General features: G+C 31.5%; 1 protein-coding gene across 2 annotated transcripts in view; it reads left to right on the top strand.

The window, feature by feature from the left end:
* The window catches only part of LOC145293792 (protein ECT2-like), a 120,951-nt gene extending 106,240 nt beyond the window's left edge, over positions 1-14,711 (top strand). Inside the window, exons 23-24 of one of the 2 annotated variants that reach the window (XM_080140346.1) lie at positions 10,344-10,464; positions 14,401-14,711. In XM_080140346.1, coding sequence (XP_079996472.1) covers positions 10,344-10,464; positions 14,401-14,438 — 159 coding nt within the window. In that variant the 3' untranslated portion in view covers positions 14,439-14,711. The remainder of the gene's footprint in view (positions 1-10,343; positions 10,465-14,400) is intronic. The other variant, XM_080140345.1, reaches the window with a different exon arrangement.
* The last annotated feature ends 2,947 nt before the right edge of the window (positions 14,712-17,658 follow it).

Here is a 17,658-nt window from a genome sequence, read left to right as displayed (position 1 = left end):
CCTCATATGCAAGTGACTCTGGTTTCAAATCCTGAGCTCAGATATGTTCTACTGATTGGTCAAAAAGAGGGAAAAATTCAACTCTAAAACTTTCAGTCTCTTGTGTTTGATTGTGGAAATAATTAAATAAAAATAAAATCTTATCAAAAGGTAATGTAATGAATAAATTTAAGTTTCATAGGATGAGAAAAATATTATTTTATAGTAAAAAAAAATAGGATGAGAATGATATTATTCTATAGTAAAAACAATAAACTCTGGGGTAAAAAAAAAGTACAGTTAATAATTTTAATAAAAAAAATGCAGTACATGTTAAAATATTTCAAAAAAATCTTTAACCCTTGAATATTTTGTTGAAAATACTACCAACTAGTACCTTGTAATATCACTGTTAGTTGAGAACATTCAGGAAATATTTTTCTTGAGCTGCATTCAAATTATCTCCCTTGAATTATTACTTGACAACCTGAGAGTGCACTCTTCTATTCGAACATACAAAAGAAACACACTCCATACACTAGATTAAATGTCAGATTCCATAATTTTGTAGGTTACTGCTAATTTCACTAGAATCTGTTATTTCTGTTATGTTCATCTGTTATTTTCTTCATGTTTACAATGACCATAAGAAATGAAGGACTAAAATTTAATGTCTTCATTTGAGTATTATGTAATTAGATAGTTCAAGCAGCAATTTTGATTTTGAAATTTGTTTGCTTTTTCAAAATATTTCTTAAAAATGTAACAAAGTTGCAATTAAGAAATTGAAGCAATTAACACGAAAAAGAATAAACTTGATTATCATTATGGGAACTCTTCATAATTGATTGAATTGGTCAATATTATGCATTGGCAGTTATGAACTTGTATGTTTATTGAATTTCTTAATGTTTTAATATTAGTGCGACAATGTGGAAATTACATGGTTGCTTTCTTCGTCTACTCAGTAATTTATTATCTTGACTAAATATATTTTAAATAAAACACGTTTCTTCATTTACTGGTCGAACCTGCCTTGGTGTTGCCCGGGAAAATTGAATTCACCAACAAACTCTTGTTTTTAGTTTTTGGGAGTTTTCACTTAATTGTTTGCTTGATCATGATGTGTGTTTATAACTGGATTGTAATTTGTTGAAAATTAAGTAAATCCATCCGGAATTAAATTAACCATAAAGGACTTGAAAGGTGGTTTCACCAAAAATACTCAGTCTTTATTTATAATAAAAATATTTGTGAATAGAAATAGGTATTATATTAAATGAAAAAAAATTATTGAAATTGAAAACAATGGAAATGAATATTAAATGTGATATCCTGTTGAAAAGCCATATGCAAATTAGTTAACCTTATGACTTTGATCGCATACACATGGTTAGTATATTAGAAAATTATTGCACGTCTGCTTAGTGAAGATGAAATAAGCATTTTGGTTTCACTGATAGAGCAAGAAATGATGTAATTTGATAAGTCTACACATTAAAAACTGAAACAATTTAATTTTTTTAAAATAATAAATATCCCTTATTCCCTGGTAAAATAAGTGCCAAATAAAATTTTGTAAATAAATTAAATGTTTTAATTTATTTTAACAATTTAAACATTTTTTTTTAAATAGTCTCCTCTTTTCAACTAAAAAAATTGTCAGTGAATAGTCCTTACATGAACGAAAATGAATTTTACATTTTTAATTTATTTAAAAATTGAAAGAATTAAACATGCATAAAAATTATATTAAAATAATAATGCAACAAGTAGATTTTAAAATTGGTCAAGTCGACAGGATGAGGATTTATTTTAAAATGAGTGAAGTTAGATTTTCTTTTATCTTAGCAGCACCAGTTAATTTTCAATTATTGTTGACAGTCGGATGATCTCAATTTTAAAAGTTGGTGTGGAAACTGATAACTTACATACTTATGTTTTATAGAGATAAGATTAACAATGTTTACTGATTATTAATTACTAATTTTATTTCTCTTTTTCTTTTTCTTTCATTTATTTTTACATGCGTTAAGTTTACTAATTTATTTAACGCATGGAATGTTTATTTTTAAGGTTTCTTTAGTTTGTGTGCCATCTTGCATTCAGAGACATATTGAAATGAAGGATTATTTTTTTTTTTAATTATTGAATTCTGATTGTTTATGAGTAAAGTAGAAATTTATCTACCATGTATTGTTTGCTAATAGATTTCGCATTTTGGCATTAAATAATAGAAAAAAGATTTTTAATAATAAAACAGGCGAACAAAACAAATTATTCTTATTTAGTTTTGAGGTTTACAAAAAATATCAAATGCTATAATTGTAAGTAATATATTTTCAAATTTAAGCGTTGAAAATAATTTTCTGATGCAATTGTCAGCTAAATCAATCAGGTTCAGAATTCTTCTTATAAACTCCTGATTTGTTCCTTTCAAGTTTGATCAGGAGATTCCTGTGTTCAAAGATACACCCAAAACAGTTGGAGGTTCCATCAACTTAAATGGGAATATAATATTCATATTATTTTGACTATTTGGACCATGGCTCTCATCTTGAGTGTTATTTGCACTACATCTTGGCTGATGTAATCTCTGACCTTCAGGTGTATTTTGTCAAACTCTGGAATATTTCTGTAGAACTTGAGAAATCTGTATGGAATTTTGAACGAAACTCTTTATTTAATCCATAGGGTTAGCATATTCTCATTTTGTCCTCTATGACCGGGTAGAAATCTTAAGTAATTTGTGATTGTATCACTAACACTGAAGAGTGAAGCTATTTGCATCCAATAATTTGATACATTAAGACAACATTAACAAAATTAGTTTTATAACAATTTTGTTTGATTATTCATTTAATGACAAAACACTGATATTTAACTTTGAAAGTCCTATAAAAATGCTAAAAACAAAATATTATGATTAAAAAAGAAAATGCACAAAAAAAAAAATTGACATAAAAAGATCCCCAATCAAATCTGGTAGTGTACAGTTAGTGTTACGTTGTGTAAGGACCCCAGGTTGGGAACGGTCGTAGTTAGTAAGTTCCCCGCTGCAACAAAACCTAGCAGCCGACTTTTACTGATCGTCTAGTTTGTTTAGGACTTTGGTTGTCATGGCAACTGCTAAGACAGCAGTTATTTCCCCCTTGATCGTGCATTTGTTTCTCTTACTCGTTGTCAGCTGTCAACCGCTTGTCATAATGCTGAAACAAAATTAACATGCACACAAAAATCAGACGTAACTCAGCACATCAATCAAGACGTAAGACACGATGGCTTTTTGTATAAAAATATATTTTGTTATAGAAATATTTTTCTCATTCTGTACATAAATGATTTTCAACAATTCACAGTTCAACGGTGCGGCTTGCTTCTCTGTCATTCAGTGATGGAGAGGGGGGGGAAAAGACGTTACACACTCGACAAACGCTTCTTCTGTGGTCCTCAGACTAGCTTCTTCTGCTGGACTCCAAAAATCACGTCATTATATTACCATAATTTTTGTTCGGTATTTTTCCAATCCACTGGTCGGTCAACTCTGTTATCGATAATGGATCACACATTTCCCGGTCACGTTTTAAGTTTTGTTGACAATGCATTGGCTGCATCTGACCCAGAGACTCGGTAACCCATTTCTCTTCAGCTGACCGACTATTGAATTTGTTTATACACGTGCGTCGCCACCTCGTGCCAGCTTTACATGACATTCCGATCCTCCATTGCAGTGCAAAGAATGTCACGTTTCAGCCAAAAATGCGTCTCCCCAGAAACGTTCACTTTTGTAAACAAAAAAATCGTTGTCCGATTTCTCTGTTTACAATGTAATTATTTTTGCTGCTTCGACTGGTGGACAATCGATATTCGATGCCCACCTTTCAAATCTTTTATTATTTTTTTTAAGTAAGTTTTTATTTTCACAGTTATGTATCGGATGGTCCCAGCCATCCATTACATAACATTAGTATAAATATGTTTCGTCAGAAATAAAAACGTTGGCTTGCTAAATGGAAAAAAGGTTAGATGTTGATGCTTTATAGTTTGGTACAATGTGATATGTTTGATAATATTTTAAACCAGTTCCTCTCATCTTCCTGTTATGAGTGGATTACCAAATTTATATATGGTTCAGCTATTTTATTGTCTTATGGCATGTATGAAGGTGGTTTAGTAATGAGAATTTTTTTTTTTTTTTTTATGTCCAACTGATAACATTTGCATTTTAAATATACACTTTTATACTGTCCTAGAAAATTATACCAGAGAGTATCCTATCTTTACAAGGCCACAATTCACTCATCAATCGAGCATTCTTACCACATCTGGGCTGGTGTATCTCTCGCTAATCTTGCACTCCTATATACAGTCAAAAAAGAGTATAATCTAATAGGTCCTGCACTATAAACCAAGTTTTAACTTCTGTTGCATCTCTCTGCCTGTTTTACAAGTTCGTTAGTGGAATGTGCTTTGATGAACTAATAACACTTGTGCCCCTTTGATGTATATACTCCCGACTAGCAGCCAAATCCCACCTCTTCACTGAGGTTCTTAGATGCTGGAAAGCCTTCTACTCCGATAGTTTCTTTCCTTAGACTGCTGGGTGTTATAATTTGTTTCCCCGCTTCCCTGACTGCATTAACCTGCAGAAGTTAAAATGTACTGTGAACAGACATGTCACTGCTCAACTCCCCACAGTCTCTTTCTAAACATGATCCCAAATAGTAGCCTCTGTATGCTTGTTTGGGGTAAAAAAAAAAAAAATTCATGAGCTGTACTGACTCATCATTGGCCAGCATCAGTTAGGTTAAAATTTGTCTTGTAAAAATTTCTGTTCTAGAACTATGCCTCTTTTATTAAGTTTACAATCTAAGCTGAAAAGGCAAATAAGGAACACTAACTTTTGCGACTAGGATAAGTTATTTTATTATAGCTGCTTTAGATGTTTATTTAAAAATATCTCCATATTAAACAAGTTGCTGAATCAGATTAAGCATAAAAAAGAATTATGGTGAAGTACATTAGTTTATTGCAGTACAACACTAACAAATAAAAATTGGCTAGTCAGGATCAACGTTTGATTCCTCAGCTTAAATGATATTTAGGTTCAACTTTTCAAATCCATCCAACATAATTTGGCTACAACAGATTAATTGCTTGGATGTTCTTTTGCTTATATTTTGAATGTCTTTTGCTGCTTTGCTTTTTATTGCTGAAAATTCCATTGAATCAGTTATGCACGCTTCACGCACTTTCGCACAAATGCTATGACTTTAAAGACAATGTGTTTTCAATTTACACAGGATTCATTTTTACAAAGGTTATCATGGTCATTAGTTTTTTTTAAAGCATGTAGAAAAAAAAAATACAGCTTTGATGTTGTACTGGAATTTTTTTTTTTTTTACACCCTTGTTATATTTGGTTGACATTGTTTTTATTGTGATGGGAAGAGGGAGATTGTAATTAAAATGCTTTCCAGTTTTCAATAAGGAGGAATGGCAAAATTTTGTGAGTGACAATTACACAATATTACACAAACATATTTAAAGAGTTGGATGAAGAATATTTTCCATAGGAATAGTAGCAAAAACTCGTTATGAATCAAATTAACAAATTGTTGTTTGACCCCCCCCCCCCCAAAAAAAAAAACAGTTTACCTTGTAGATGTGTATATAATTGTGTTTATCAGCTATTTTCACTTGTGGGATATTTCATTCTGGTCTCGAAATAATGTCTGATCACCAGGAAAGAATATGCAGAGAATAACATATTTAAAAAAGAGTTGGATGAAATATATAGAAAGGAAATTACAAAAAATTATGAAATACTTATTCCAAAAAGGATTATGTGGGCGAAATTTAATGTAGATGCTAATCACAATTGAGTAAGAGACAAAGCTTTGTCAAGGATGTGATGTAAAAAACAAACATGAATCTGTTTAATTGCATTAATAAGTAATGTAACAATATTTTGGGGTTGATGGGATTGAAGTGGAAATCTGGATTTAGGAAAACATGTAAAATTAACAAAAAAAGGTATAAAAGATGCTAAAATCCATTTAATTCCAAATGATTTCTTTGACTGAAATAGGAATGTACCATAAATGTTTACCTTGTACATAAAAGAACTATTATTTGTAATGTAAGTAAAAAATGTTTCAATATAAACGATATAAATGTAAAAGTTTTCATTTATCACTTCTATATTGCAATCATTAATAATCATTAACTGTTATTTAAGTAAAAAATACAATGAAACTTTCAAATGCAGTATATATAGTTTTGACAAGACATAAACATTCCTGTATCTAATTTGCACAACTGTCATCTTTACTAAATTATTAATTAAAAACTCTTAATAAAAACTGAACATATTATTAATAAAATTAATTATTTTTTGTTTTGGTTTATCTTTTATGTAAAATTTGTAATGAGAAAATGAACATAGTAATCCTATTTCTATCTTATTTTTGTGAACAAATAAATACAATGTTTTTCTATTATAATGGAAAAGTCTCTCAAGAAAACTAAATCATTGAAATATATATTGTGATCAAAGAGGTTTACAGTTTAAGAAAACTTTGGTAAGCCCCCCCCCTCCTACCTATATACTGCCATGTAGAAATTTTCTTTTTATAAAGGTCATAAACAGCTAGCACTTTTTAACGCATAAACATAAAATGTTTCCAATCTAACAATGTTCTTAATTGGAATATTTCTTTTAAAAATAAATTGTAGTAAAGTGCATTATTATATTGTCAATAACATGATACAGTAATAATAAATGAAAATTTGCTAATCAGATTCAAAGTTTGATGAGTTAGCTTAAATGTTATTCAGATTCAACTTTTGAAATTTGGATGACTTAATTTTATTTATTAGGTATATAAAATTATATATTGACTATTAGCTTTTAACATTTTAACAATGTCATTGGGAATACAAATGCCACTTCTGATCAATGCAGTTTTGAGCGTTAAATTAGAATAGCATACGCATCAGTTGACGTGAATAATGACTTAGTTTTGTCAAGTACTCTTAATGCAAAGGAGAAAAAAAACTTAAATGATTCAAATCATGATGAAACTGCTTGATGTGCATTCATTGATATGTTGGAAAGATAATTCAATGTACATTTTGATGGCAAAACTTTAAACCTCTTAATTATATGCAGACAGGCAGTATTTTTGATATTCATTATGTAAGTAAACATCTCGTAGGAAATGTTTGCTTTATTAGAATAATATTTGTTTGATGTGGCCAGGCCAGTTATCTACTTGTAGCAGTTTACATTGTGTTCGGTGTTCTGTTCTAATATGAATCGTCCATTGCTTACATGAAATGCTGTTAGAATAATATCATTTACACATCTATATAATTGCCAACTCAGAGTTATATTATATCATGTCAATTTTTGAGCAAATTAAATGTTACATGTTTTTGGAGAAAAATTCAGAGTACATTTGAACAAGGTCAAAGTACCATATGAACATCCTCAGAGACAGTTTCCAGATGAAAACCCCACAACATCTATTCCTATTTTTGAAATAACTCTTGAAGACTTGAATATTTAGCTTTTATTTATTGTGGGAATTTATTCTCATGAGAATTTATGATTTATATAAAAGAATTATTTTTTTTGTATCATAACATATATGTGAGGTGCTTTGATTAAGTTTCCAGAACAAGGGTCGCAATGTCTTTGAAGACTCGATAATCACTTCAAAATAAGAAATAAAACAAATTGGTGGTAGAAACCAACCTAATAAATGTTACCATGACATTTATTGGGTGTGTTTTTTTATTTCTTATTTTGAAGTGATTATCGAGTCTCAAAAGACATCATAGCCATCTTTTCTTGTTCTCCAGCAGTGTTAAACATTACTCATTTTCAAACCGAATAAACATTTTACATTAAATAAAAACACTAAAAACTTATCCAGTTTGGTAGAAAAGTAACTTATCTTGCCTTTGATAATATTTGTTATATATTTGTTTCTTGACGACTTTTTCGAATCTGTGTGTACAGTAATACAAACCCACTGTTTTTATATTGAATAAACATAGAGCTTTTCATTTAAAAAGGGATTGGTATATACAGGGAAAAATAAATACAGGATATGCACATACACACACACTATATATATATATATACATACATACACACACACACAAACGAATGCTTGTTCGAAATGGACATTTGTTGAGGTTATTTACAGGTGCTGCTCCCGTGGGTTGATGGGTAGAACTGCCAGCTATCAACGTGGTGGTTCTAGGTTCAATCCTCGGCTTGGGAAGGTGCTAGTCTAGCTGCATAGATGAAATTAAAATTAGAAGATAATCCAATAATCGATAAAATCAGGCTTTTTATTTTAATTTGTTAAATGTTGAGCTGTAAAATCTATTTTTATGGTTCCTTGCCCTGACTGAAATCAAAATGTAGCCGTTTTCAGCATTTAAGTGACATGAGGCATTTTACTATTAATAAAATTGTGTATAATATGAGAAACTATGTGCATACAAAATAAAAATGTATATTACAGAATATTAATTTATTAGAAGCTGTTTATGAAGTAAATCAAAAAATACCCAAATCAGATTGTGTGTGTTCTTGCATATTACTATATAGATGGTATTTAAAATTATTATGTTGTCTCTTATGCCTTATCATACATGTTATCGGTTTAATAACCATTCAAATAATCAACAAAGTATAGCTTTTAACATTTATTTAACAACTTACAGATTAAATGGTAATGTAGAAACCACTGGATGTGAAACGATTTAAAATCTGTAATGAGACGCATTTTTGTTTACTTTTCAAATTTTAATGGCTGACTTTCCTTTACTTAAGGGTGAACATGCTGCCTTCTTTTGTTCAATGGAAATAGCTATTTATTTTAGGTTGATACCTAACAATATCTTATAACTGGATAAGCAAAAACTGTGTTTTGATGCTAACATTTAGAATAGGCCCCCCCCCCCCCAATCTTTGCACTTTAATTACAATTTAGGCATGTGCATATATATTTTCATGCACAGGATTCACTCTTAGACTAATTAACCAATCCTTATGACTTTTAAAACCCAACTGCTAAATGTAAAGGTGTATAAAGTGAGCTACATTTATTTTAATTTAGTTTTATGTAAATAGAACAAAGAGTGGTGCAAATTAAGATATCTCCATTTATATGTAATTTTAAAATTGGGTATTCAACATCAATTAATATTTCTAAAATTTTAGTTTCTTAAAAGATTTTTAATATTATTTTTAACGGGGTATAATATTGACATAATCTCGCATTTGAAAATTCGGTACAAGTCTGCAGTTTAACCTAAATAAATAAAACAAAAATGACTTAAATTGGTTAAGTATTTTTTTTTTTTTTTAACTGAGAAAATGAAATTTTATGAGTAAGCAAAAAGGGACTATCTAATGTTGCCATCTTTAAAAAAACAAAGGCAGATGACTCAATAATTGAAATGTGATATCAGTCGTAACGATAATGATTTCACATTAATCACTCAATATCGTTAAAAAAAAAAATAATTGATCAATTTACATGATTTCTTTAAATGCCATTTTCGTTCTGTGGCAATTACGTACATCAAAGATTTTTCTGTATTTTTGTTTGGAAAGAAAATAACTTGAGCATTGTATGTATGTATGTATGTCAAGTTACAGAGGAATGGACGGCGGTGGAGATAGAAGTTTTAATGGAAATAGATTACACTTTTACCCTGGGCAATGCCGAGTAATCCTCCTATTCTCTCTATAAAAAAGGAAGATCTGGTTTTTCCCAGGATTTAAAGAGGAACCCAATGTTTTTATTTTGCCATTTTATTAAATTCAATTTTGATGAAGTAGAATCAAAGGACTTTCATCCACTTGATTTTCTTTTGTTTGAGCGGAGGATGTTAAGAGACGGTGGGCTCAACAAAAGTCACAGATCCATGCACTTGATTCAACAAATATGTCATGCGGATTTATTGCATGAAGATAATGAAAGTTTTGCAATATGCATTCAATCATCACATTGTAAATGGTGGAAATCATATTGAAGATGTTATTTAAATAAAACCTTTATGGATATTCTGTACAAATATGACACTGCCATAATTAACAAAAAAAAAATAAAGAAAAAATTATATGAAATTTAGTTTTTAGGTTTTAGCTTTATTCTCACATTTTGTGATTTCTTTTGTTGAGAATAAAATCTGTCACTTGTATGTTTTTTATTTTCTCCTGTTTAATTTGGAGATTACCAATGCTTGCAATCATTCAATGTCATATCATTTGATTTGTAAGAAGTGGACAAATCTGATTGTTATTAAAATTGCTTCTGATAAATCTTATGTTTCAGGAAGAGGACGACCAACAGAAATATTCTACACTTCCTGTGATGAGCACCACAAAATTGGACTATTCCAAATTCCCACAGAACAACACAATCAGCAAATTTATAACCCATTCCATGTCTAGAGGTATGCAAAACACAAAATGTCTATCAAATCACCCTTTGTCTACTTTTATAATCATTTTCGATTTATACATGTATCATTCTCATCTAAAAAATTCCAAAACAAATTTTTTTTTTCTTTACTCTATTGGTATAACTTTCAATAAGTTTAGATTCTTTTGAAAATCTCATCTGAAAGCACTCAATAATGTCAATGCAATATCTTATTTATACCATAATTGTGAAATATGGACATGATGTGGTACATATGCAGATACATATTGGCATACCAGGTTCAAATTTTGTCTGATCAATGATCCTGAATGGGGTTCACTCCAATTTTCATGCGTAGAGTTATCTCAAACATAATGCCTATTGAAAAAATCTAATCCGAAGACTATTCCAGAACTGAAGAGGACCAACACGAGCAATGCTCACAATACTTTTAAATTTTGCTATAATAAAATGATAATCATAAAATATAAACTGATTGAAAACTTTTACTTTTAAATTATCAAAATTCATCCATAACTTTCTGAAATCTAAGCATTTGTTGCTGAAAAATAAAACCATCTATTTTCCTGAAAATACTAAGTTAACAAATTTGTGTTTTCATGAAAAAAATTTGTGTGAAAGTGATTTCACTACTCAAATTCTAAATTATTTGTTTCTTTAGATGTTTACGCATAATTTGTCTATAAAATGTGTACTAGAAAAAAGTAAAGTATTTGTTAGAGACAGCACTGCCAACCCCAACATTGTGTGCCGTGGTTTTCTTCTCCCTCTTCTCTTTATATGGACTTGCCATCGTCTCTCACACTAGCGTCTGTTAAGGGGGAATGCACAGGTTCACAAATAAAAATGAAATCACAAGAAACAAAAGTAAACACAAACTTCGACACATTCTGTATTTGTTGTGCTCTGTGTGCATGTGTGACACGATTGTGGGGAAACTACCTTCTAAGTGCCAAGGTCCACATATATGTTCTATGAAGGCTGTGTCTGTTAGTGGATGCCAGCTCATATCGGTCTCTTCAAGTTTTCTCAATCTGGTTTAAGCCATGATCTGCCTTTGACTCGACTCTGTCATCAACTATACACCTATAACCCATTTCTGATCCTAAATATATCTCATTGCTCAATCCTTTGTCAGTTTAATAACTGCCCCACCCTGTTAGTTTAATAACTTCTACACTTTGCTTAACAATCCTTTGTCTACCTCGATACGCCTATTTCCTCTTCTGGTGCAACTAGGTCAGGCTGTTGGAAGATGGCTTCTTGACTCAAATGACTACATTAACTAAATTAGTTTCTGCAAAGTCCAAAACAAAAACGACCCCCCCCCTTTTTTTCAACCCCCTTTTCACTACTAGCTTCCTGATTTGGAACACACCAACCAAGAATATAAACCCTTTTCCTTCACGTTCTGCAGGGGCGGGAAAAGAACAAAACTCAAAGGTACTTCATCTTTTTTTCCTCGCTACCAAAAAATAAGCAAACCAAGTAAGTGCTAGAAGACAGTGGCAAAAGTCAATCAATTGGAAAGATCAGAACTCAACACTCCATCTGAACATGCATACTTTTAAGGACATAATGAACATGAAATAGAAAGTGCTTGAGAACTCAAAAGAATATATCCTTCACGTAACACTGACACATGGTCAACGTGAATAAGTTTCCCTCTTATTATTCTAATGACTCTGACCTTTCTAGCTCAGATGATGAAAAAAAGATCTAAAACTAGGAAAACTGTACCATATGCGAAGGAAACTTCCCAAGATTCCTAGTTATGGAGAAAAGAAAAAGATTATAGACTTATCAGCTTTTCTAATAGAAAACATATTTTCAACAAAAAACAAGCCAAAAACAATTTAAAAAATAAGATGGAAATTTGCTAGTTGAAATAACTAATCATAAAGATACCCAATCATTACTTAAAATGGAGAATTTTCATGAGTATAAGTGTAAAACAATCCTTACATCATACTTTCACATCTCAAAAGAATCAGTCTTTATCGAAAAATTTAAAAAGAACTCACTCCTACAACTAGAGCAGGGGGCAAAGGTTTCCTGAACCCATAGACACTTGGCATAAAATAACCCAAAGGCTTGATATGCCATAAAATCCAACAAAATAAACTATTTCATCTTCTTTTGTTGTATCTTTTCCTTTTTTCTCCCCCACTTCATAACGCTTAAGAGAGGAGTGTCTATAGTATTTTAACTATTCTTGAATGAGTCACTATTTTATGATAGAACCATACTATCTTTAGATAGTCAATTTAATTGAAGAAGGATATTCAAATAGTTTGAAAAAGGTCATTTTTTTTTCCAACATAGTGTAAATGTAGTTTGTTTAATTTTAATTATATATATATATATATATATATATATATATATATATATATATATAAAGGACTTTGTTTCTCAAGTTTTATACCTCAATTTGATTAAATTTCCATTACAGTGTTCTTTGGAATTGAGTTATGCAGTTGTCCTTTTTACACACTCAAACAAAATCAAAAAAGAAAATATTGTTTTACAATATTTTGTTTTTATCTCACTGATAAAACATTACAAAAACAAAATACATACATAAATAACATTGATAAACTTATAGATATATCAACTTCTTTTCATTTGGTATGTATTTTGAAGAGATCTTATGTGCATATAGCAATTTTATAAGTGTCTTTGCCTATAATGCTATTTTAGTGACATTCTACAAACAGCAAGAATTATAACCAGCAGAGTCAAAATCAAGGCAGTACCAAGAAAAGAAAATAGCATGACAGTTTTGAATGCATCCATGAATGCAACGGCAACAAAAACTGACATTCATGACTAAAATTTGAACAATTCGGATGTTTATTTGTACTAAATATGGTTGAATTTCAAAAAGAATTTTGAATTAACAATTCCATGAGGAGGCATTTTTAGAGGTTTATCCTGTACCTGATAGTAAAATATTAGAAGTAAAATATTAAATTAAAGGATCAATAGACAAAAGTTGTCGTTTATTTAACCAAACTTGTTTAAATACAAAGTTGCTATGCAAAAATATATGCATGTTTTACACCAAATTTTATTAAAGTTTAATGTAACTTTGACTAACCTTGTTTTTCCATTTTTTTCTTGAGTTTAAACAAAAGTAAAAGAAAATATGTCATTGAGAGATCACTAATATTTATTTAATACCGACATATATTTCTCTATGTTGTGGGGGCATTTCTGGAATGGCTACTATGTCCTGGGCACGACAACCAGCTCCCCGGGTGTGAAACGTGATAAAGTTATAGGCATACTTTTAGATTAAGGGATTGATATGATGTCTGGTTTTATGTAGAGTTCTTGGTGTCATTAATTCTTTCTGGAGAATTAATTATCTGGGCAGGGATGTTTTAGTGTTGCATTGGATGCTTGTATATGATAAGTAAACAACACTTTTTTTTTTTTTTTCTAAATAAGAATATAAATTTATTTCAGTTTGTAGAAGGAGCATTTTTTTTTACTCTTGAGTGGCTGGGCACACAACTCGTTTGTTCTTGACTTTGCCAAGAGTTCAACTTTTTGTGACCCACCTCGTCTTGTACAGCACTCAGCTTCCAACAGATAATCTCTTTTTCTTGTGATGACGGAAACAAGAGAGACGGGAAAAAGATAGATATTAAAAAAAAAAAGACACTCATATAGTGTCATTATTAACAACTCTTGGAATTAGCCAAATAAATTTGACTATTTTCACCTGTTAATCTTAATGGCTTTGACACAGCTGAGATTTTATAAATATTGGAGCTAAGTAAACGTGACAAGCTCAAACTCCCTAAAAAGGTTTTTTTTTTATCATTGTGTCATATTTGCATTATTTGAGATTAAAAGGATTATGTGAGATTATCCTTTATCATTATTTTTAATCTATTTTGCGTTTTTGTTTAATTTATATATATATATTTTTTTTCAGGTTGCTCTGATGCAGAACAAAAAGTATACCATGTATAATTGAAGTTACAGCTACTGGACAGACCAGCCTCTTGTCATAGAAATATATACCTATCAGATTGAAGTGTGTCATATCTACATGGGATAGTTACAGTAATGTCTTTAATATCTCCACCAATTAAAGACCTGTTCAGCAAATTGACTGAATCCAAATGGATAACCAATTATAAAACTTATTGCAGCATTTACTTAAATATGCACATAATATAAGAATATACTTATGGCAAGTGAGCTGCATAGAAGCATTTGCATAAGATTCCAGAAAAAAAAAATTATCCAGATAAATAACCTGACAATTTCCTTCAGAAATGATACAAAGTTTTATGTGTAGCTCACTTGCTATGAGTATATTTTTACATTACCAATTTCTATGAGCTCTATTAAAGTAAATATTTGAAGAAAAAATATGTAATATATTATAATAAGCATATATAATAAACAATATAACTTTATTAAGAAAACCTGACAAATGTTAAAAAGTCACACAGTAACCCCCTCTGCCTGCCCCTCTAAATATATCAGGCTGTAAACAATGTTTTTTTTTTATTTTCAAAATTACAGCCTCACTATTTATCATGTCTATCAGATTTATCACTTTTATTGTTTTTTATTTCACTAAATCGTATACCTTTTTATTTTTGTGAAAACGAAATTGTATGAAGTCAATTTGCACATGTGGATATTTTATCTAAATAACCTGTTGAGTTTTATGATTACTTTCACTCTCTATTTTCCATATTTAAATTTTCAATCTTTTTCGTGTAAGTCATGTGCATTTGGATATACTTCTGCCATCATGCGGTTTAGTATTTTAGTTTGTGTAGAATTTTTTTTTTAAACTGTTTTTTTTTTGTTTTGTTTTTAAAATTTATTTTATTTTTCATTTCGCCAAAAAATAAAATCTTTTGCAACATTCAAATCAAAAACATGTAAACATTTTCAATATGCTTTTATGAAAGATTTGCTGGTCACTTTGGTCATTTCAAGTCTCTTCAAGTAAAATATTGACTTATTTTTTCTTACTCCATATTCTTTTCTCATAAAAAGCAAAGTTTTTTCTCCTGTACATTTCAAATCTATCACATTCTCCTTATTAAATGTTTGATATTAAAACCATATTTAAAACAGTAATCTCTTCTTGTTCTCTGTTTTTTTTCTCTCTCTCCTTTTTTCTCTCTCTCTCTCTCTCCTTTTTTCTCTCTCTCTCTCTCCCCTTTTTTCTCTCTCTCCCCTTTTTTCTCTCTCTCCCCTTTTTTCTCTCTCTCCCCTTTTTTCTCTCTCTCCCCTTTTTTCTCTCTCTCCCCTTTTTTCTCTCTCTCCCCTTTTTTCTCTCTCTCCCCTTTTTTCTCTCTCTCCCCTTTTTCTCTCTCCCCTTTTTTCTCTCTCCCCTTTTTTCTCTCTCCCCTTTTTTCTCTCTCCCCTTTTTTCTCTCTCTCTCCTTTTTTCTCTCTCTCTCCTTTTTTCTCTCTCTCTCCTTTTTTCTCTCTCTCTCTGTTTTTCTCTCTCTCTCTGTTTTTCTCTCTCTCTCCGTTTTTCTCTCTCTCTCCGTTTTTCTCTCTCTCTCCGTTTTTCTCTCTCTCCGTTTTTCTCTCTCTCTCCGTTTTTTTCTCTCTCTCCTTTTTTCTCTCTCTCTCCGTTTTTTTCTCTCTCTCTCCGTTTTTTTCTCTCTCTCTCCTTTTTTCTCTCTCTCTCCTTTTTTCTCTCTCTCTCCTTTTTTCTCTCTCTCTCCTTTTTTCTCTCTCTCTCCTTTTCTCTCTCTCTCTCCTTTTCTCTCTCTCTCCTTTTCTCTCTCTCTCCTTTTCTCTCTCTCTCCTTTTCTCTCTCTCTCCTTTTCTCTCTCTCTCCTTTTCTCTCTCTCTCCTTTTCTCTCTCTCTCCTTTTCTCTCTCTCTCCTTTTCTCTCTCTCTCCTTTTCTCTCTCTCTCATTTTCTCTCTCTCTCATTTTCTCTCTCTCTCCTTTTCTCTCTCGCTCCTTTTCTCTCTCTCTCACTCCTTTTCTCTCCCTCTCACTCCTTTTCTCTCCCTCTCACTCCTTCTCTCTCCCTCTCTCTCTCTCTCTCTCTCTCTCCTATTTTCTCTCTCTCTCTCTCCTTTTTTTTCTCTCTCTCTCTCTCCTTTTTTCTCTCTCTCTCTCCTTTTTTCTCTCTCTCTCTCCTTTTTTCTCTCTCGCTCTCCTTTTTTCTCTCTCGCTCTCCTGTTTTCTCTCTCTCTCCTTTTTTCTCTCTCTCTCTCCTTTTCTCTCTCTCTCTCTCCTTTTCTCTCTCTCTCTCCTTTTCTCTCTCTCTCTCCTTTTTTCTCTCTCTCTCCTTTTTTCTCTCTCTCTCCTTTTTTCTCTCTCTCTCCTTTTTTCTCTCTCTCTCCTTTTTTCTCTCTCTCTCCTTTTTTCTCTCTCTCTCCTTTTTTCTCTCTCTCTCCTTTTTTCTCTCTCTCTCTCCTTTTTTCTCTCTCTCTCTCCTTTTTTCTCTCTCTCTCTCCTTTTTTCTCTCTCTCTGTGTCCTTTTTTCTCTCTCTCTGTGTCCTTTTTTCTCTCTCTCTGTGTCCTTTTTTCTCTCTCTCTGTGTCCTTTTTTCTCTCTCTCTGTGTCCTTTTTTCTCTCTCTCTGTGTCCTTTTTTCTCTCTCTCTGTGTCCTTTTTTCTCTCTCTCTGTGTCCTTTTTTCTCTCTCTCTGTGTCCTTTTTTCTCTCTCTCTGTCCTTTTTTCTCTCTCTCTCTCCTTTTCTCTCTCTCTCTCTCTCTCCTTTTCTCTCTCTCTCTCCTTTTCTCTCTCTCTCTCCTTTTCTCTCTCTCTCTCTCTCTCCCCTGTTCTCTCTCTCTCTCCTTTTCTCTCTCTCTCCTTTTCTCTCTCTCTCCTTTTCTCTCTCTCTCTCTCCTTTTCTCTCTCTCTCTCTCCTTTTCTCTCTCTCTCCTTTTCTCTCTCTCTCTTCTTTTCTCTCTCTCTCTCTCTCCTTTTCTCTCTCTCTCTCTCTCCTTTTCTCTCTCTCTCTCTCCTTTTCTCTCTCTCTCTCTCCCCTTTTCTCTCTCTCTCTCTCTCTCTCTCTCTCTCTCTCTCCTTTTCTCTCTCTCTCCTTTTCTCTCTCTCTCCTTTTCTCTCTCTCTCCTTTTCTCTCTCTCTCCTTTTCTCTCTCTCTCCTTTTCTCTCTCTCTCTCCTTTTTTCTCTCTCCTTTTCTCTCTCTCTCTCCTTTTCTCTCTCTCTCTCCTTTTCTCTCTCTCTCTCCTTTTC

The sequence above is a fragment of the Euprymna scolopes genome, chromosome 15, assembly GCF_053919585.1.
Source record: "Euprymna scolopes isolate OS-2025 chromosome 15, ASM5391958v1, whole genome shotgun sequence".
Classification (NCBI taxonomy): Eukaryota; Metazoa; Mollusca; class Cephalopoda; order Sepiida; family Sepiolidae; genus Euprymna; species Euprymna scolopes.
Note: the sequence above shows the minus strand (reverse complement) of the source record. Positions and strands in the feature narration are given on the sequence as shown.